Here is a 22,938-nt window from a genome sequence, read left to right on the forward strand (position 1 = left end):
CTTTTCTGGTAGCAGGAGTCAGGACCAGTCCTCAATGCCTTCATTTGCCTCATTTTCTAGTTCCTTAACCTACTTTATTCATTCTTTTTTTTTTTAAGTTCCTGTAGGTTAGTAATAGTATTTAATGGCATAGTGGAAAGAGCTCTGGAATATAGTTAAAAGATTTGGATTATAGTTGAAGCTTCCCCACATAATAGCATGATGACAATAACATGTCAGTCTTTCTAACTCAGTTTCCTATCCTGAAACTTGGGGATAGTAATATTTGCCCTTGAAATGATGAATGTTAAAAACACTTTGGGAAAAAAAATCATATCATATAGCAACAGGCTATTACCATGGGTCCATCTTAGCCTATAATCAATAAACATATTAAGCGCCCACTATAATAAGCTCACTGGGGTTCAAAATACAAAAAAGAGGGGCAGCTAGGTAGCACAGTGGATATAGTGCTAGGCCTGGAGTCCAGAGGATCTGGAATCAAATGTGGCCTCAGACACATTGGACAAAGCCACATAGCCCTAATTGACTAATCCTTGCCACCTCTCTTTGTCTTAGAAAGGATACTAAGACAGAAGATAAAGAGTTTTTTAAAAATACCAAAAAAAGTCTTGTGCCCTCAAGAAGCATAATTTAGTGAAGACAGCACACAAAAAGAGAGCTGAAAAGGGGAGAGATACAGAAGAATGGAGAAGTCAAAGAAGTCCAAAATGGGTGCATCTATTTGGGGAATTGGTGGAAATTGAGATGACTGACTTGTGGGGGATAGACAGATTCTACCTTCCATACAGGGACAGAGGGTTTTGATAAAAGGAAAAATAAAGACAAGGCTGATTTGATCTTGCAGAATGAAATTTTTCCAATGACGAGTTTATTAGGGATATGATAGAGAAGTCAAAGAAGTTGCCTGTAGCTGCAAAAGCCTAACTATGAACTGCCCATTGGAAAGCTTGAATGGGTCTTCATAAAAGGAAGACTAAGAAGTAGAAACCAAGATGAGTTTTATCTATTTTTATATAGAAAATGCTAATCTGGTAAAATTTTGAACTGGTTTTCCAATTATTATTGGAGAAAATAGTTTTCATATGATATGAATTAATCCAAAAACTCTTTTTGGGTAATGTAAATCTTTGCCTTAGACTGTCATTCAGTATTTTCCTTCCAGGATCTAGACATTGTAGAAAATCCAGTTTTTTAATAACCCAGCTTCAAAGTATATGTTCACACCTGCCATGAGTACCTAATAACTTATTGTTGCCTTTTTTCTATCAGAAATCCTAGTGGGTTCCTACTTTTTCAAACCAAAGTATTCAAGATTCAAAGGTTTATTATGCCTGGAAGCCTTGCTATAGGTAGATACACATCTTTAACTTTCTTTAGCAAGAAGAACCTTTGGGCAATTGGGATTCATGTTGACCATCAACTACTATGGGTTAGAAGGAAGACAATAGCATTTGAATAGTGCTTTAAGGTTGTAAAATACTTTAGATATTATCTCGTTTGGGCCCCAGCCACCCTGAGACAGATGCTATTATTATCTTCATATGAGGAAGAGGCTAGTAACCATGAACTTTAAAAATTATTCCACCCTACTCAGACAGTACTTTAGGGGAAGATAAAGATGTAATCTCCTGATTGAACAATGAAGATACTTAATTCTCACCTTATAGTGAAGCTAGAACTTTAAGCTAAGTCTATTTTTAGTAGCTTAATACAAAAAGATGTTAAGTACCTATAAAGGTTAAATTAATCACAAAAAGGTAAAGTAACTAACAAAAGGTGAACTTAACAAAGAAGTGTTAAGTAACTCAAAAATCTAATCAAAGAAGGTGAGAACTAAAGAATGGGCAGTCTTGGAGAAAAGCGTCTGCTGTGATTGGTAGACATGAAAATTTAGGGAAGGTGACACAAGAGAAAAGATCTTGAAAAAGAGGTATATGAGCAGCCTGGGTGTTCAGTTAAGGTGTGGAACTCAGCCTGGAGGAGCTCCCTCAGACAGCTCCCTTGAGACGGTCTTGTGGTGACTTGGGTAAGACTGACTTCCTTTTCCCTTGGGCTCAGGGAGGCTCCTTTGGCCAAGGCCTTTAACTCCTGCCTAGCTCAGCCTGAGCTGGAGCAGTTTATTTAACTCTTTGCTCTCCCTCTCTCTTCTTAATTCCTTCTCTCTATATTAATTAAAATCACCATAATTTTCAGCTGACTTGGGTATTTTATTATTTGGGATTTTCCCTGGCAAACAATTAAATAGATTTTAAGTCACAATGCTAAAATTATCCTTACATAACTCCACTTCCCTAAATATAAGGCCTTAAGAGATGCTTAGCAGCACTAATACCCTCTAGGGTCTGCCTTCAGGATTGAGACAGGTAACCCTTTTACTGGATAAACTAGGTGTGATACCTCAGCAAATCCCTGAATCTCATCCTTCTCTATCCCTGTTTTGTAGCAGTGGGACAATTTAGCCCCATGAGATGATTATGGGGCATATTTGAGTGTTAGACTAGGGAAGCCTGAATTTGTCTGTTATCACCTCCCTCCCAACCCTCGTACCAAGTCAATGTATAGAGCCTCTATATCTTAGTATAATTTTCCTAAAAAGCCCCCTGCATTCTCCATAGATAAGAACTAAAGGAGGGAAGGGAGAGGACTCTCAAAATGCACTGTAATCATAAAACTGCCTGAGTACTAGGGGCAGTCCAGTGGTGACTGAGGAGAAGGAGATGACTGGTAGATGAGAGTCAAGAAAAACTTTATAAAAGATATGGAACTGCAAAGAAGGGTAGGACTTAGATAGGACAGGGGAAATAATTAAAAAAAAAAAAGAAAACAGTAAAAGGATACAGGCAGAAGTACATATGGAGTGTTCTTGGGGATGAATTGCTAGTACTAACCAACAAGAAGCCAAGTGGGTGAGGCCTGACATTTTTGAATGTTATTCGACTTGATGTTATCTGTCAATTTCTTGTTCCTTGGACAAGGCTTAAATAAGCAGCTTCCTTCTGATTTGAGACATTTCATTGTATTATTTTGGAAGGCTTTGCAGTGAGTGCTTCAGTGCTTTTGAGGTTTATTAAGAAGGCAAACTGCCATTGAAGACTTCCTGGAACTCACAAACGTAAACCCTATTATAAACCAATAATATCCCTGTCGGTGGTAGTTACATAAAAGCATGTGTGTTTTTTTTTTTTTTGTTCATGTTAGCTCTGGAACCTTATTAAAAGCTTGGTAAAGACCTTTAACCATGAGTCATACTGAATACAAATCAACAAATTATGTAATTGTTTTATTCACTGGACAGAATTCTAAAGAACTGACAAACCTCAAATATGAATAGAACAAATAATTATATCCAATTTGGATTTTTTTTGAAGTTCTCAATTTTAAAAAATATTTCTTTAAAGTTATGCAGTTCTCAGGAGAACATTGTTCAGTGGGATGCTTTACAATGAACAACTGTGAGTAGCAGCTATTCTAAGAAATACAATGATCCAAAACTATCCCAAAGTACTAATGATAAAAAAAAATTGCCATTTACTTCCAGAGAAAAAGAACTGAATCTGAATCTATATAAAAACAAACTTTTTTCACTTTCTTAATTTTTTTCTATTTGAATTTTCTTCCACAAAAGAATTAATATGGGAAAATGTTTTATATGACTGCACATGTAAAATCTATATGAGATTGCTTATTATCTCAAAAGGGCTGGGGAGTGAGGGAGGGAGAGATTTCAAGACTCAAACTTTGCCAAATATTGGAAAATTTTCATAATTAGGGAAAGATAAAATAAAAATGTAATATTTAAAAGTTATGTGGTTCTATATGGACTGGCCCTCACCGATTTGATTCATCAGTGTCTGTAATTGGGCTAAAATGGCCCATTTTTGTTGAGTCCCAGAGATTTTGCTTGGTGATCTGTTAGCTGTTAGTTCAGCATCAAATGAAGGTAGATGGCCATGTGCCAATCTGTCTTAGGCAGCAAATATCCATTCTGTTTGTAATGTTCTTCAGGGGCATTATAGAGTTTTTATCCGAGCCCATGCCTGGCTTATATCTGTGAGGGGAGTGAGCAAAAGTGGGAACTGTTGAACAGCTCACAGTGACTATCCACAACCAGGATAACACATACATCTTCTGGCCAGATAACATGTTCCATGTGAAAGCTGAAGTGCTGCTTCCTATGTGTGGCTTTTTCCTGATCTCAGAGGCTAATCCTTCCACCCACCCCTAAAAATGACTTATATTTATTTTTTATATCTTTTGTCTTTATATGTTTTTTTCTCCCACCCCATCAATAATGTAAGCTCCATTTCCTTTGTATATCCCTAATGTCCATCTCTTCAGAGATGCTTTTTGACTAGTTGAGCTAAGAGCTCCTTACAAAGCTTGATTTCTTGCTTTAGTAGAAGAGGGGCTACTTGCCTTTTGTTAGACTTTAGACTTTTGTCTATTTGACCTTTCTGAATACTCAGAACATGGTGTTCACATAGATATCTTCATTCTCAGGACGGTATTAGAACTGAATAGTGTGTGATTTTCATTTTCATTGTTCTATTACTTAGCCCTTCTCTCTAAGATCTCTCTAAGATCCTCATTTTATATGAGTTTTTTTCTAGCTCTCCAAGCTGAATCAAGTACAAGAACTACTATTCTGTACTTGTATCTTTGTAGGACTCTAGTAAACAGGTTTCAATTACTGAAAGTGAAATAAAATTTTATTGACTGACTGATAGAGGGAGCTATTGGCCAACCCAGGACCAGAAAATGCAGAAGTGTATAATGAGTCTTCGGGCCATCTGCAATGATACTACCTAAATCCTAAAGAGAGGCATAACTCCCACTGTCCACCAAAATATACTTTTAAACACAGAGCTCCAATAATTGTTTCTGATTCACTTAGCCATAAATTCAATTCAACAAAGATATTCCAAGCACTTACTACTACTAGTCCAACATGGTTTATTAGCATCCAAGCACCAAAGACTTATAAGGAATATTTATGCTCTGCATTTCCTTAGCTATGAAACAATTGTAAACCTTAAAATTTCTTAGACTTATGAATGTTGGAAATTTCCCCATTGGGAAATCTCATACTGGAAAAAATTTCCTACTAATAGTAAGAACTCTATTGGAATATGAAACCCCTTGGCATGGGAGGATCCTTCTCCTCCCTACTTAAGACTACTTTAGGACAGAAACCTTTTGCTAAACAATGGAAAGGGCTTTGACCTATGCTTAAGCATAGAACAGGAAGTTCTTTGAATCATGATTGATTTTAGAATTGATACAATAGAGATACTTGGAATGACAGAACCAGGTCTTGGAACTTACAATCTCCACCCTACTCAGTCTAACAGGATTTAGGAAGGGCTGCAGCAAAGGATCAAGATTTAATTATTTGAGAATATGACCTTAAACAGACATGTGCAAAGCCACAGACCTCTGGGTGGTCCTGGGTTAAACTAGAGCCACCATTGGCACAGGGGAGACATCGACAGTGATTGGTAGATGTGAGAACTGAGGGGAGGGAACTTAGATGGTTTCCTTAAAGATAGCGGGGTCTGAGGACAAGGGGAGGAGGTTTTGCTCTGAGTGAGGTGGCTCTGAAGGAGGACTGAGGAGGTTGCTTGGTGGGAGGACCAGGAGAGAAGGCTGGCTCTGAAGGAGGAGAATTCTCTGGAAACATTTCTTGAAAGGAGGCTCTCTTGAAGGTGGAGCCTGAGGTTGGCATGAGAAGCCTTACCTAGAGAGATCTTGGGTGAGTGATAAAACCAACTGACTGATTTATTAATTCTTATTCCTTTCTTACTTTCTCTCTTTTTCTATGGATTAATCAGTGTATTATAAATTAAATTTCTCTATAAAACCCAGTTGGCTTGGGCACATTCATAAATTGGGAGTATATTCCCTGGCGACAATCTTATATTTATATAAACCCAAGACACAGTAGAAAACATTTCAGCGGTCATAATTGATATATATATATATTTCCCTTGCTCCCAAACATTTTAATTATCACACAATCAATGAGGAAAAATCCAGATGTCTTCATTCCAAGACTTTTACTTCCTAAAGTCATTCATTATTACTCAATGATTTCTTAGATGAACAAGAAGATAGGGTTAGGCAAAAGTTAAGAACACAACTTAAAAACTTTAAGAGAAAGCATCAGGCTATTTTGATAGGGAAGAAGAGGATTGTTTTTTCCTAAAAGGAGACAAAGGACTTGGGTTTGAATTCTGACCCAACCATTTAACAGTTTTATGATCTTGGTTGAGTAACTTTATCTCTCAGGCCCTCAGTTTCTTCATCTCAAGAAGGAGGATCTTGAATTAAACATTTCAGGTCCCTTTTTGCTTGATGTCTATAGTCTTTACCAATTACATGTAATAACATATTTCCACTTAAGTTTTGTGAATTTTAAAACTACTCCACCCTACTCAGACTGTACTTTAGAAGATCTGATTTAGCTATTTCCTGATTAGTAACAATGGAGATACTTGGTTTAACAGAATCAAGTCTTGGGAATTCTACATTTCTCCACCCTACTTAGTTTAACAAGGTCAGGAATGTCTGCACCATACTCAAGGATTAAGTATTTGAGAAAATGACCTTCAACATACAGGTGCAGAAACAGCGGACATACCCTTGGGCTGTCCCAAGTCAAGCTAAGCTAACATTGGTGCAGAGGAGATGCAGGAAAGTTATGTAAATATGTCTATATAGGATGTCTATAGGATGATGTAAAAATGTCTATATAGGACAAGTCACTTGCTCTCTTTGGCCTCTTTTTCCCAGAGAGGCGTCTCTGGCTGTCAGCATGCTATGCGTTCTGTCATCTTGGCGTGGTGGCAGCTATTTGTCTGTTTGATGGTGAGTTTACCCTTGAGCTAATTCAGATTCAGGCATCTTGGCTGAGCCCTCTTGGAGTTCAGGCTGATTCCTTCCTCTTTTTTCTCTCCAAAACCTTACCTTCTAGAGCCTCTAATCTTGCCAGACCGGAGAAATCCTACACCCTTTTCCTTCTCCCTTCTTCTTAAGTTTCTTTCCATTATATTAATTAAATCACCATAAATTTCTATGCTGACTTGGGTAAATTTTTTTTGTTGTTGTTATTTGGGATACCCATGGCGGCCAATAATTAATATAGTTTAGGTCACAATGCTAAAATTATCCTTTACAGTTTTCAAATTGTCTCCTTCCCTGGTCCAGGAACTGGCAAGCAATTATATCTGGTTTATACATGTATTATCATGCAAAACAAGGAAATCTATATTTAGAAGAAGTCTCATACTAGGAAGGGACCTTAGCAGTCATCTACTTAGATACCACAGCAGCCCTCCTTACCCTCCCAGACCATCAGCCCTGTTCTGTTTACTTTACATTGAAATCTTGATTTATACTTAACTAGTCCAATTTTATGCTTCCCTCTACCCTCAAATCCTTTACCCCTGTGTCCCACTGTTGTACCCAGCTTTTCAAACCCCAACCTTGTGATGAATCACACCTTCTACTTTCTCTGTTCCTCCTCTCCAATGCTGCCAAATGTCATGGGAAAATGTCACAAAACTAGACTGATGGGGTTTATTATAAATTTATATTATCTGATCTGAAGTGGGCTCTCACTGCTATCTGCCATTCCTCTTATTTTTCTCTGATTAACTTTATTTTGCATTCCCCATAGCAACTCTTCTTTTTCTCCTCAGGTCATGAGAAGTTACCACTCCTGCTCCCTTCCTTATTAGCAGAGAGACTCAGCTGATATATCACAAAAAAAAAAATTTTTTTTTGAGGTCATCCTTCAAGACTTCTCATCCCCAATTTATTGTTTCAGAGCATCTCAATTTCATCCTTCTTTCTTTCTTTTTCTCCAGCCTAAAAGGACAAGGTAGACTTTCTCCTTAACACTGCAAGCAATTTTTTTTTCATTTGACCCTACCATTCCCTCAAGGTAAAGGATCATTTCTTTCCTTTTTTACAGCCAGATTCCTAGAAAAAGGTCTCTCAGCATGGTCACCAAAGAGTTTATATCGCTAAGTCTAGGCTTTTCTTTTTCTAAGTTCTCATCCTTCTTGACTTCTCTGTGGAATGCTGATCTTTTCTTCCTTCTAGTTATTTGCTCCCAGCTTTAACATAGTTTTCTTCCTATATGTCTGAAAAATCTTTCTGGGTCTCCTTTATAGAATCATCAGTCTTTTCCTACCTCCTGATGCATGTGTATACCTCAGGGCTCTGTCCTGGGCCCTCTTCTCTCTATATATTCTCTCTTGGGATGCTCCTATTGGATCAATTATTGTCTTTTTTTTTATTTTAAAGATATTTTATTTGACCAATTATATTGTAATAACAATTTTCCACATAAGTTTTCTATAATATCCAAATTGTCTCCCTTCCTTGCACCCTTCCTTCTCTTTCCCTTCCTGGAGATGGTAAACAATTGATCTAGAATTTTTTTTTTATTAAACAAATTTATTAAATTTGACTAACTAGATTTGATGCTAATTCAGTGTTCACAATTTTCATGCATAACTGTCTGTAAATCTTTATTGCTTCTGTTTCTTCCATGAATCAATTAATGTTGAGGACTACCTGTCTTATTAATTCAGTCATAAAGCAATTATTAGATGCCTTTTATGTGCCAGGCACCATGTTAAACACTAGGGATGCAAACAGAAAAGTGAAAAATCACTGCCTTCAAAAAGCTCACATTTGGGGGAAAGAAGAGATACAACATATACATGCATTATTTGGTGGGAGGGATAACAATGAGAGAATCAGTGTAGCCCTCCTGAAGGTGGCCTTTGAACTAAGCCTTGAAGGGAGCTAGCTAGGTAGGGGTTCCAAAAAGTGGAGGTGGTGACGCAGCTCATTCCAAGTAGGTGGACCAGCTAAGTGCAAAGGTACAGAGATGGGAGATGGAGTATCTATCATATGTGAGGAACACCAGTTAGATCAGTCTGGTTATATTGAAGAGTATGGAAAAATAGAGTAATATATAACAAGGTTGAAAAGGTAGGTTGGGGTACAGGTTGTGAAAGCCTTAAAAAAAATAAACAGAAGAAGCAGCTAGCGAAGGTAGCACAGTAGATAGACAGCTAGGCCTTGGAGTCAGGAGGATCTGGGTTCAAATGTGAACTTGGTTTCTTTTTAGTTGTGTAACCCTAGGCAAGTTGAAGAAGAAAGAAGAAGAAGAAGAGGAGGAGGAGAAGGGGGAGGAAGAGGAGGAGGAAAATTGGGCATGCAACTTAAAAACAAAACAGAGAAAAGGAACAAATTAAAAATTTCCAATTAAACACCAAAATGGACATCTTGAACATCAAATGAGAGATACATAAAGTTGAAAATTAAAAAAAAATCTTTTAAAAGTTAAATAATAGGGCTTATAGGCAACAGAGAACCATTAGATTTTTATTGAGCAGAGGAGTGATTTTTGCAAGCCTGCATTTTAGGAATACAAGATAGATGTAAGAAATGTTGGGGAGGAAGGCAGAAGCAGTAAATCATGGCAGCTGATTAGACTTGGGAAGTGTGTGAGAGTGAAGAATAGAGGTTGACCCCTAGACTGTGAAACTAAGTAAGGATAGTGATAGAAAAAATGATGTTAGGGAGACTAAGAAAAATTAGGGATACTAAAGAAAATTAATTCTCTTTTTTAATTTTAAATTTGAGATGCCTTTGGGACATCCCTTTATCCAGTAGGTAATAGATATGGGTCTCAAGCTTAAGGGATGTCCATTTGGGAGTTATCTGCATAAAGATGATAGTTGAGGAGTAATTAAGTGGCTCACTAGATAGCACCAGGCATGCAATTTGGAGAACCTGGGTTAAAATCTGGCCTCGTATTCTTTCTAGCTGTGTGACTCTGGTCAAGTCACTTAACTCTATTTGCCTTGCCCCTTCTCTCTTAGAGTTGTTACTAGGTCAGAAAATAAGAGTTTAATAAAAAAAAAATTTGAGAAGGCAAGAAATATATATATATGTACACACATACATGCATACATATATGTATGTGTGTGTGAAGTGACACAAAAGTATTAAAAGTATACTTCAATTTGCATTAGTTCATCAGTTGTTTTTTTTCTCCAGAGATAGCCTTTTTAGCCTAAGTCCGTTATAATTGTCTTGATTAGAGTAGCTGTCTTTCACAACTGATCATCATACAATATTGCTGTTACTGTGTACAGTGTTCTCCTGGTTCTTCTCGTTTCACATTGCTTTAGTTTCATGTCTTTCTGGATATTTTAGAAACCATTCTGCTCATCATTTCTTTTTTTTCTTATTTTAATTGATATCTTTTATTTTTACATTATTTTCCATTCCAAAGATTAAGGAAAAAAAGCAATTCAACAAAACTAACCAATACAACAGAGATTCATTTTCTCATTCCTTCTTGAAGGGCAAGCCTGGGTGCTATTAATTACACAAGGATGCTGCTCATCATTTCTATAGCGCAATAATCACACAATCATATGTCACAATTTGGCCAGCTATTCCCAATTGATGGACATCCCTAAATTTCCAATTCTTTGCCACCACAAAAAGAGTTGCTATAAATATGTCCATACATATGGGTCCTTTTCTTTTTTCTTTGATCTCTTTGGGTTACAGATGTAGTAGTGGTGTTGCTGGGTCAATGGATATACAACAGTTTTATAGCCCATTGGGCATAATTCCAAATTGTTCTCTGCAATGGTTATATCAGTTCATAACTCCACCAACAGTGTATAACGGTCTCACTTTTCCCATATCCCTTCCAGCATTTTTCCCTTTCTGTCATAGTATGACATATTGGCATGAGATGCTACCTCAGTTTTAATTTGCATTTCTCTAATTACTATTTATTGAGAGCATTTTTTTCATGTGACTATTGATCGTTTTTATTTCTTATGAAAATTGCCTATTCATATATAATGGCCCTATTCATATGTATGTTCATATATATTTCATTTTGGAGGCTTTTTGTCTATATTTACACCAGCAGTCACTCCCTTCAGTTGGAATGTAGCCCCCACGTTGCAGTTCTGTAGCCCCTACGTTGTAGTTCTCAAGCTTACCAGCTAGGGGCGGAACTCAGACTCTGCGGCCCTACCAAGTATTCAGGCCTCAAACCTCGCATACGTATGCGAAAGGGGAGGGCTTGATCTGCGCGCGCGTGCGCACGAAGGCCGAGGCGGGGCATCGCCCAGTCACTGGATTCTTTGTTGACACTTCCTGGTTAAGTCGGGTGAGAGTCTGGTGAACGGAGCCGGGTCGGTGAAGGAAAGTCGTAGCCATGACGCCCGTAGGCATCTCTGTGCCAGTCATCGTGATGAGCGTGTTCTGGGGGGTCGTTGGCATTTTTTTCCCCTTCTTCATCCCCAAAGGTCCCAGTAGAGGGTAAGTGTCCGGGGAGCGAGGGCGAGGTCTGCTGGGCGAGGGCTTCCGCGTGGGGCCTGTGTCAATCAATAAACTGTCTGTCTGCATGTATTTTTTAAATGCCTACTGTGAACTAGACACCTCCGGGGCTAGGAAACCCCAGAGTGCCCTGCGTTGTAACCCAGGCCGAACCAGGGACGGAAGGCCTTGGGGGCCAGTGGTGATCAGGAAGCTTTGCTGTTGTTTGAGGTAGTAGGCCTAGGGTCGCGTCTGACCGAAGGCCTTTGATCCTCCCTCCCCAACCCTGGCCTTTTATTGCAAACCAAGCCCTGGGGGAAAGGGAGGGAGTGCTTTTTCCTCGAGGAACCCCAGCCCGAGTGGGAAAAATGAAGCTGTCGGACCTGGCGCCATCCATATGTGGGCTAGTTTGCGTAAACCTGGGAGGAGGCTTTAAAAAAATAACCAGAAGTCCCAAACGCCATCGCCCTTTTCCCCTGGAACTATTGGCTAACCGTCTAGTTGAGCTTCTCTGATGCATCGAGGCCCAGCCCAACACTGGGTGTCAATTTGTTCGTGGCATCATGGGACTGAGCTAGGAAGGAGCCTTGGAGATCTGACCCCCCTTCATCTTACGGATGAGGAAACAGGGGCCGGGAGAGGTTCAGTGACTTGCCCAAATTCTCCCAGTTAGAAAGTGTGTTTATGGGCTAGATTGGAATCCTGGTCTTCCTGACGAGAAGTCCAATGCTCTGTCTGCTGCTCCACAATGCCTTTCACATTGAGTGATATTAAGTTAACTCAGTGACTGCAAGATGTTCTTTCGAAGTCACCTCTGTGTCCTTTAGCTTTTGAAGGGTAACATTCCTTTTCCCCTAACTAGATTAAGTTAGATTTAGAGTTGGAAGGGATTTTTTATGAGGACTTAATTGGCCCAACTTCTTGTGCCTCCCTTCCAAAATCACCTTGGCTGGATTTTGAGTCATCATTATTATCATAACTAATGTTTATGTAGTGCCCACCATGTGCCAGCTAGTGTATTAAGCATTTTACAGTTATTATTTCATTTAATCTTCATAATAACACTGGAAGGTGGGGGGCTTTGTTATTAGCCCCATTTTGCAGATGAGAAAATTGAGGCAAAGAAAGATTAAGTGAATTTGCCCAGGGTTACACAATTAGTAAATGTCTCCAGCTGTATATGAACTTATTTCTTCCTGACACCAGTCCCAGACTATCTACTGTGCCACCTAGCAGTCCTATATGTGTGTATATACACACACCTATATATGATATGTACATAAACATCAATGGAGGTGACTCCTTTATTAGACTGGAAACTCTTTTAAAGCCAAAACTGTTTCTTTATATTCCCAGAGCATAGTTCTGTGCCTTGGCACTTAATAAATGCTTGCTGATTAAAAGACCTGAGTCCCACCCTTTCTTTTTACAAGTAAGGAAACTGAGGTCCAGACAAAAGGAAGCTATGTAATGTAAAAGGTCATACACCTTAGAGAATTGGTTGCAGCCCTAGGTTGAATCCCAGGGCCCTTGCACTCTCAGTGTAATTTTTTCTATTATACCAACATCTTCTAGATCTGATCTTTTTATTTAAAGCCTATCTTTTTTTTAAAAACCAATTTAAAAAAAACCCTTACCTTCCATCTTAGAATCAATATTGTGTATTGGTTCCAAGGCAGAAGATTGGTAAGGTCTAGGCAATGGGAGTTAAGTGACTTGCCCAGTGTCACACAGCTAGGAAGTATTTGAACCTAGTTCCTCCTGCCTCTAGGTCTGGTTCTCAATCCATTAAACCATTCAGCTGCCCCCTTTAAAGCCTATCTTAAAGCACTTGTTCTCTAGATTCTTTTTGTTCTTTAGTTCCTTCTTGTAAGCTCAGAGTCATATGATCTGTAACTTAAGACTCACCCTTTGTCTGCGGTATCGCTCAGTCTCATGATCCCTTGAACAAATATCTTGAAAATATTCATTCGGTGCTAGGTCAATAAATATTTATTAAATGAATTATTCTTTCATATCTTCTCCACCTTGCCCCAGTATTTGAGTATGGGAACTGTGTTTTGTTTTTGTCTTTTTTACCCCAGGTTCTTGCACATGATAGGTAGGTAATTAATAAATGCTTATTGTATTGCATTAAGCTTACTACTTACTGAAAAGTCTTTTTAAAAAAAACTAAAATATTTACTTTAACAACTTCCCCCTGAACAGCTTACTACTTGAAATAAATTTATGTATTTATGAGTAGTTTAAAATATAAATCTTAAAATTTCACAGAGTAAATGGTCAGAAAGTATGAAATTTCTTTGCAGTTATATGGATATATTTGGAATTTATACTGTTAGGGTTGGGTGTAATGCAGCAATTAATAATTTAACATGTAAGAATTCTTTTTTCCCTACTAAATTTTCTAAAATTTAGATTCTTGTCCCTGAATTTTTGCCCTTTTGATGATCTGTATTTTGCTACCTCTTAGTGTCAAACATGCACACCAGATGAGGCCAGCAACACTTTTGAGTACAGCCAGAAGTATATTAAAATGTAATTGAAAAATATTTAACAGAATAAATAAAAATAAAATAAGTTATTACCCTCCCTTTAGTCCCTTAGTGCAGGAACTGTTGTTTTGTCTTTTTGCATATATTAATACATAGTAATAATATGTAGTTTTGTGAGCCAATATGTGGTCTACAGAGATCTTTATGTATAATGTTGTAACCTGTTTCTATTTGAGTTTGACGCCACTGTCCTACATTTTTCCATTTTGCTCAGTCATTCCTCTAATAGCCTTTCTCTATGATCCTGATGAAATAAGAATTTATAATTATTGGTTATTCATCCATTTCCTACAGATTAACTCCTTAGTACAGTGCAATGCCAGTATTGGTGCTAGTTAATGTTACTTGATTTGAACTGACTCCCAATATCTTGGGCCTTATCATTTGAGGCCACTGACTACATAGGTTGATAACCATGGACAAAAGAATTTAGTTTTCTAGCTGTAGCTGCCTGAAGTTATATGACCAGCTGCTAAGTGATATATTCTCCAGATCTGAATTTGATACTCCATTCTAATAATATTTATTCTCCTTGCACATAGTAGTTGAGGCAAAAGGAATTTCTACACTTTGTACTTTAAGGAACACTGGTCCCATTGTCAGCTAATTTTAAAGTTTCAGTTTCCTTAGCTATAATATAGGAAAATTGGTGTAAGGATGCCTTACTTCATTTAATAAATGTGTTCCTAAAAAATGTGTGCAAATCAAACCTTGTAATTTCTTAAAGATTATTTATTATTTTGTAAATATATTTTATATCCCCAATTACATGTAATAACAATTTTCCACATAAATTTTCTGATGTTATAATATTAAAATTGTCTCCCTCCTTACTTTCCCTCCCTCTCTCTCAGAAATAGTGAGCAGGGGGCAGCTGGGTAGCGCAGTGGATTGAGAGCCAGGCCTAGAGATGAGAGATCCTGGGTTAAAATGTGACCTCAGATACTTCCCAGCTGTGTGACCCTGGGCAAGTCACTTGAACCCCATTGCCTAGCCCTTACCACTCTTCTGCCTTGGAGCCAATACACAGTATTGACTCCAAGATGGAAGGCAAGGGTTAAAAAAAAAAAAGAAATAGTGAGCAATTTGACTTCTATTATATATATACTATATATATTATGTTGTAAGTGGATACTCATATAAAACCAAAACCCTCAAATAAAAACACAAATAAACTACAGTGGAAAATAATGTTTTGATCTCCATTCCTACTCCAACAATTCTTTCTCTGGAGGTACATAGCATTCTTTGTTGCAAGTCCTTCAGAAGTGTCCTAGATCATTGTATTGCTGAGAGTGGCTAGGTCTTTCACAGTTTATCATGCCACAATATTTTTATTACTGTGTGCAGTATTCTGATTCTGCTTATTTCATTCTGCATCAGTTCATGCAGGTCTTTTCATCTTTTTCTGAAATCATCTTGTTCCATTTTTTACAATGCAAAATTTTGTCAATTGATTTAATAAATATATTAAAGAACTCACTGTTTAAAGTAACCTTTTGTATAATCTTGGCAGTCCTTTTTATAAAGCTTTTTTTAAACTAAATTTGGATTTTTTTTGTATCGATGTCAGGAAAGGATTGTTTGAATGCTACATTTAAAAGCTTGTTGTTTGAAACTTTGTTTTTCATAGAAACAATGTTATAAATATTGGTTGTTAAGACCTAAAGCTAACCAACAAAAAGCCTGTTTAAACCACAATGTAACTGAACTATATTACTAGTCTGGGTTCTGATACCTTGGAAACCAACTGTGCTATGAAAGGTGAAAATGTCTTTCCTGAAATCAAGGCTGTCTCTTAAAAATTTGAGATAGGCAGATTTTTATCTTTAGCATCTTCTTGCCCCTTTTCTTTGGCAGCAAGTTAGTCTTTAAGGAGCTTTATATCCTCTACCATGTCACCCAGTCCCAAGCCTTCCTAAACTTAGAAAATATCCCTTCCCTCTACTATCTCTTCCCTACCTCATTTGCAGCTAACTCCAGGTACCTTTTAGAGAGAATACAACTGACTGAATATATTCATTTAATAAATAGTACTAGCTATAGTAATTGTCATTTTATGTAGCATTCTTAAATGTCAGGTGTTTCCATTTATTATCTCCTAAAGAGCATTATAATGTAAATGCTACAGTTATTATCCACATTTTACAGAGGAGGAAACTCATATTTAGAGAGGTTGTATGTTCTCCAAGGAAATAAATACCAAAGGTGGGATTTGAACCTCTGCCTCTTCTGATTTAAAAAGTATGACATTCTTTATACTATACCACTCTGCCACTGCATGAAAGGCCTTTTCTATGTAAAATATAGGGAAGAAACAGAAAAATGACTATGGCACAGCTTAGGCTCTTAAGGATGTAGTTGAGAAGACAAGAAGAAGGAAGATATCTTCCTTATCCAGATTTTTGTGAATTCTACCTATTCATACTGGGGAGGGAGGGGGGGGATCACTGTGGGAAATCCTAGATATTATATACTTCTCACATGTAGCTTATTTTAATTCATTCAACATGTTTGAGTATTTGCACTACTAGTCAAAGAAGAGATTACAAAAGATATATGTCTAGGATCCTTTCCCTTCAGGAACCAGAGGGGCAACATCTATAGTCAGGAAATTGGGTTAAAATCTGTGCTTCTACACCTAACACCTTTCTGTCCATAAGCCTCCCCTATCAGTTCCAGTCTCCTCACCTATCAATCAGGAATTATTAATACTTACACATACACCAGAGTTAAGGGTTCAGATAATTTTTATATAAGGTGTGTGCCAAAAGAGTGAAAAAATCTTTTAGAAAAGATAGGATTTGAACTAAGCCCCAAAGGATGGTAAGATTTAGTTAGTTGGAGTATTGATGAAAGGATGTTTTATGTGGGGGTAAAAGCATGAAGAAAGATTTTGAGTTAGGAATGAACATAGTAAAAGACATAGTGAAAGGGAGTATGTGTGGGGTAGTAAAGCTGGGGAGAGTTGTTTTGGGGCAGTATTGGGAGATTAAGTAGGATAGGACCAGATGATAGATTTATATCCCAGGCTAAGAAGTTTATATTTTATATTCTCAGCATTGAGAAGCCGCTGAAGGTTTCCAAGCAGAGGATTAACATAATGATAGGAGTTTTTGAAGGCGTAAATATTCTAGTAAAGAAGTGGTTAAAGAAAATAAACAGTTTTCAATGGAAATATTGCAGATTATCAACCAAAACAAGTTAACAAGCATTTATTAAGTGCCTACTATATGCTAGGCACCGTGCCAAGCACTGAGGACGCAAAGAAGAGAAATACAGATAAAAGCAACTTCTTTTTTTCCTTTTTTTAAAATTTTTTATTTAAACCCTTACTTTTTGTCTTGGAATTGATATGCTGTATCTGTTCCAAGGCAGAATAATAGTAAGGACTGGGCAATTGGGGTTGAGTGACTTGGTCAGGGTCACATAGCTAGGAAGTGTCTGAAGCCTGATTTGAACCCAGGTCCTCCCTACTCTTGGCTTGGCATTCAATCTACTAAGCTAGCTAGTTGCTCCAAAAGCAACTCTTGAGATTTCATGTCATTTCCAAATTAGCAAAGTTGATAAAAATAAAAATATTATTGATGATAAGACACTGATTATTATTTGTTGCTATTGTCATGAATGGATCCATTAAATTCTAAGTTTATATAATTTGGGGTTATGTGAGAAAAGTTACTAATCTACTCCTACATACCCTTTAATCCAGTAATTCCATTATTGGATCTATACCCCAAGAAGCCAAAGACAAAAAGATCTCATATACTAAAATGTTAAACATAGCACTTTTTGTGGTAACAGAAAATAAAGTAGCTGCCCATTAATTGAGGAATATCTGGAAATTTTGTGACATAAAATTTGGGTTATAGGTCTTAAGTGGGAAAGAGACTTCAGAAGCTATCTAGTCCAAACCTCTTGATTTATAATAGAGCAAGCTGAAGTCCCAGTGTAGTTTAAATGATTACCCAAGGTTGCACAGGTAGTAGGCATCACAAGCAGGATTTGAACCCACATCCTCCAGCTCCATTGAACTATAAGGAAAAAAAAAAGATGAAAAATCCACAGAAATATGGGAAGACTTGTATGAATTGATTGAAAATGATATGAGTAGAACCAGGAGGATAATAAACACATTGTAAGTACATTTAAAAATTTAAGTAAAAACAATATCAAAGGCAGCTCTCATTTGGTGAAATATAATGACTAAGAAGAATAAGTAATAACAAGAATTAAATTAATTTACAAGAATTAAATTACAAGAATAAGTAATGAAATGTCTCTCTCAGTAGAGAAGTAGGAAGTAGGAGAGTATCAGTGTGGAATGTAGTTTATGTTGTCAGTTATGGGCTCAGTGGTTTCTCTGAACTGTTTTTCTTTGTTTTGAGGGATAGAATTCAAATATTAGGAAATGGTTGATACTTGAACTCAATAAAAGTTGAAAAGGTTAATAGTGGCAGTGGATAAGAGGAATTGGAAGCATTGAAGGCAGAAACAAGTTAGGAAGGCTTACGACAATAATAATAGCTAACTTTATATAGCACTTGCTATGTTCCAGGGACTGTTATAATTATCTTGTTTGATCCCCACAACAACCCTGGGAGGTAGATCCTATTGTTATCCCCATTCTCTGGATGAGGAAACTGAGGTAGCAGAGATTAAGAATCTTGCCCAGAGTCATAAAGCTAACAAGTATCTGTACCTAGAATTAAATTCAGGTCTTTCTGACTCTAGGCCCAGCATACATCCACTGTGCCACCTTGCTGATATATGTTATGCCTGAAGTGACAAGGGCTGCCTGAATTGGGCAGTGGTGGTAGCATAGTAGCCCTGGGGATGGAAAGATGTTTCATAGAAACAATCAACAGATTTGGTTCCTGAATTTCAGAAATGGAAAAAAGGGAAGGAATTAAAAATGACTGGAAATAATGGTGACATGAATAGAGACAACATATAATAATGGTATGAGGACAAATTCTAGCTTTCCTTCTTATTCCCTATGTGATTTTGGACAAGTTATTTTACTTCTTTGGGTCCTCAGTTTTTTCATATGTAAAAATGAAGGGGTAAGATTGAACTAAATGACTTCTAAGGTCCCTTCTAGCCCTAAATCTATAATCCTTTACTGTTTTGAAATGAGAAGGGGAATAGAGCAAGAGAATGAGACAGAGAATTAATTTAGTTTTAGATATGTTTGAGGACATCTAAGTGTAGAGAAATATAGGAGAATGGAATTTAGGCAAGAAGTTGTGACTTTGACAATATAGATTTTTGAAAACTTTTTAATATTTTGAATTGTTAATAGTCCATATTTTTTTTGTGCAAAACAGTTTAATTTTCAATGAGTTTACTTCACTTTATTATATCTTTTGATTTACCTATTTAGATTCACCAATCAGGTGGGGATCAGGAATGAAACTATGGTTAATGCAGTGTTCTCAAAAGTCTTAGTACAGTTTTAAACTTTTAAAACTTTAATAGCTTAAAACTTTGGGATCACCTTGTATATACCTCTACTAATATTTAAATACTTAAGTGTCTACTATACCGATCAACCATGTAGCATACTGCAATGTATTAAGCATTTACATAGATTGTACTGCATGGTCCCATGGCTTGGTTCCTGATATATTTGAAATGGCCAGAACCATAATGCAATAAGAGAAGAGCTATATTCAGTCTAGCAGTTGTCTATCATGTAACTGACATACTTAATTTTTTTTCTCTTCTAGTATTATCATCGTCATGCTGGTAGTCAGTTCTGTTTGCTGCTATCTCTTGTAAGTATGCACAAGACCTGTTCTTGGGTATTTGTAATGTGTATAATTCAGAAGCAGATCTATAGCCATTAAGTCTAAATTGAAATGCTATGTTATGCTATTTCCCTGTGGACCAACCCTGCTTTCCCCCCATATATAACATTTAGAATCATCTGCTAGAAAATGCCAAGATAACATGTTTTCTACTTTAAGATGTAGGAAAGATATATAGATAATATATACTTTTAAGGGAAAGCTAATACAGTTTGAGATTATTGAACTCTAAAAATGATTCTGCTTTGCTCTAATACACATTTCTTGTCCTACCTCCTTCATCTATCACATTCTCAAGCAGTTCTTGCTTATTCTTTTTGTTCCTTTGGCAAGTAAAATTTTGAGCTGAAATCATTTTGAAGTCTAGTAAGAATTTATTTTTAAAGTAATTCAGTGTAAGTTCTGCCTAACATGATAATAGTTTCCGTTCCAAATGCTAGCTATTATTTTGTACTAACTTACATAAACTGTTGAATGAAATCTGTTTTGGTAGTTTTTAAGCAATGCCTTCTTTGACATGTATCTTTGGAATTCCATTCTTTAACATTTTTATCAGAACCTGCCGCTAAATCATTTTAAGAGTTGGTGACTTGAAATTAAAAGAAATAAGCCTTTTCTTCAATATTCCTATCAGAAATATCCCTACCTTCCTAATTCCAAAGAAAATATCAAGCAGTAAGCCTGCTATGTACCAGGCATCTTGTGAGGTGCTGATGGTACAGTAATAAAAATGAAATAGTCCTTGCCCTCTGTGGGGTTACATTTTTACCTGGAGAGATAGAATGCATATACAAATTGAATATAAAGTTATTTAGGGGACAAGACATTATCAGTTGGGTAGAACAGGAAAGGATTCATCTAAAAAGTGGTTTGAACAGATTTGAAGGAAAATTAGAGATTTGAGAGGTGGGGATGAAGTGAAAATGAATTTTAGACATGGAAGACAGCTGGTACAAGGCATCCATATAGGAAAAGGAGTGTCCTTTTGAAGAATAATAAGAAAACCAGTTTGGCTGGACCAATAAGTATGAGAGGGAAGGAGTAATATATAATAAGACTGGCAAATAGGTTGGGGCCAGATTGTAAAGGACTTTAAAATCTAAGCAGATGAGCTTATATTTAATAGTAAAGGCAGTGAGGAGTCATTGAAGTTTATTAAGTAGGGGAGCAATATGATTAGACCTGCACTTTAAGAAAATTAATTTGGCAGCATTTTGGAGGATGTATGGGGTAGGGAAGAATGTGAGATAGAGAAATTGGTTAGGAGCCCTTTACAGTTGTCCGTGAGACAAAGTCTGAACTAGAATGGTTGTATAGTGATCACAGAGAACACTAATATCTGTGGAAGTTTAAAAAAAAACAGGAGACAGATTCAGAAATGAAATTGGATATGTGAGGTGAAGGAAAGAAATAATGGCAAGGTTACAAAAGTGAGTGATTGGAAAGATGGTGATACCTCAGCTGTTTCTAATGGGGGAAATTTTGGAGATGGGGAAGATGTTGAGTTTTAGAAGAAAGATAAGGAAAAAGTTCAGTTATGGACATAATGAGTTTGAGATGCCCATGAGACATCTAATCTGAAATGTCCTTTATAGAGCTGGAGATATGCATTTGGAGCTCAGAAAAACTGGGGTTGAATATATGGATCTGAGAGCCATCTGTGCACAAATAATAATTAAACCTATAGGAGCTGTTGGGATCATCAAATTAAGAGACTAGAAGGGGGCCTAGCACAAAGGCTTAGAGTTAGGAAGTCTCCCAATATAGAAAAGAAACAATAAAGGAGGCTGAGATGGAGTGATCAAACAGGTAGGAGAAGACCCAATGCAGAAAGGGGGAAGAAAATCCGGATAGGAAATGATCAGCAATATCAATGTGCTGCTGAGAGGTCTAGAAGCATGAAGATTGAGGAAAAGCCATCTGATTTGGCATTTAAGAGACATAACTTTAGAAATGATAGTCAGATTGCAAAGGGTTGGGATCACAAGAGTCAAGTCAGCAAGCATTTGTTAAAGTGCCCGCTGTTAGCCCTGTACTAAGCTCTTGACATGCAAAGAAAGACAAAAAACTACCCCTGCTCTTAAGGAGATCATAGTCTAATTAGGGAAACAACATGCAAACAATTATTTACAAACAAGATAGAATAGGCTAAAGATAATCATAGAATGAAGGCACTAACTTCACTAAGGGAGAAAGGAAAAGCCTTCTTGCAGAAGGAAAGAATTTAGCTGAGATTTGAAAGAAATCAGGATCTGGAGATGAGAAGAGAAAGCATTTATAGGCATTGGGGACAGCCAGTGAAAATACATGGAGTTGAGTTGGATTGTCTTAAGCTAGAAATAGGAAGGAAGCCAGTGTCGTCAGATTTCTGAGTATGGGGGTGAGAAGTAAAGTGTAATAAAATTGGAAAAGTAGGAAGGGGGTAGATTATGAAGAGCTTTTAATGCCAAACAGGATTTTATATTTGATCCTAGAAGTGGGAGGGAGCCACTAGTGTTTATTGAATAGGAAAGTGACATGGTCAATTCTTTAGAAAGATAACTTTGAAAGCTGAGTGAATGATAGAATGGACTGTGGAGAGACTTGAAGTAAGGTAACCAACTGGAAGCTATTGGAATATTCCAGGTATGAGATGATGGTGGACCTGCACTAGTGTGATGGCAGAGTCCAAGGAGAGAAGAGAGATGTCACAAAGGTAGAATAGACAGGATTTGGCTACAAATTGATTATACAGAGGTGAGAGGGTTTGATGAAACCCTAAGGATGACATTCAGATGGTGGTGCTCTGGATAGTAAGAGGGAAGAGTTTGGGGGAAAGGTAGTAAGTTTGGGACATTTTGAGAGTTTAAGATGTCTACCTATGAGACATCCAATTTGAGACTGAATGTCATGAGAGAAGTTAGGGTTGGATAAGTATATGAAAAGAGAGGAGATGAAGTGTAAACAAGAAGTATAGACAGCTTATATTTCTTGGAGTTTTGGTGAGAGAGGAGAGATATAGAATAATATCTTGAAAAGATTAGTAGAGTGTTCTGAGAGTTTTTGTTTTTGTTTTTAATGAAGAAAACTTGGATGTATTTGTAGGCAGCAGAGGGGGAACTAGAAGAGATCGAAGTTTCTTAGCAAGAGAGGTGGTGGATGAGGATGATGTGTGGGGTAGTCTACTGGGCAACAGTAAATGGAATCAAGGGTAAGGGAGT

General features: G+C 37.1%; 1 protein-coding gene across 3 annotated transcripts in view; it reads left to right on the forward strand.

Annotated features, from left to right (window-relative positions):
• The first annotated feature begins 11,146 nt into the window (after positions 1 to 11,146).
• The window catches only part of ATP6V0E1 (ATPase H+ transporting V0 subunit e1), a 51,776-nt gene continuing 39,984 nt past the window's right edge, over positions 11,147 to 22,938 (forward strand). Inside the window, exons 1-2 of one of the 3 annotated variants that reach the window (XM_007474021.3) lie at positions 11,147 to 11,373; positions 19,658 to 19,705. In XM_007474021.3, coding sequence (XP_007474083.1) covers positions 11,270 to 11,373; positions 19,658 to 19,705 — 152 coding nt within the window. In that variant the 5' untranslated portion in view covers positions 11,147 to 11,269. The remainder of the gene's footprint in view (positions 11,374 to 19,657; positions 19,706 to 22,938) is intronic. The other 2 variants (XM_007474023.3, XM_007474022.3) reach the window with 2 other exon arrangements.

Source organism: Monodelphis domestica, chromosome 1 (assembly GCF_027887165.1).
Source record: "Monodelphis domestica isolate mMonDom1 chromosome 1, mMonDom1.pri, whole genome shotgun sequence".
NCBI classification, from domain to species: Eukaryota; Metazoa; Chordata; class Mammalia; order Didelphimorphia; family Didelphidae; genus Monodelphis; species Monodelphis domestica.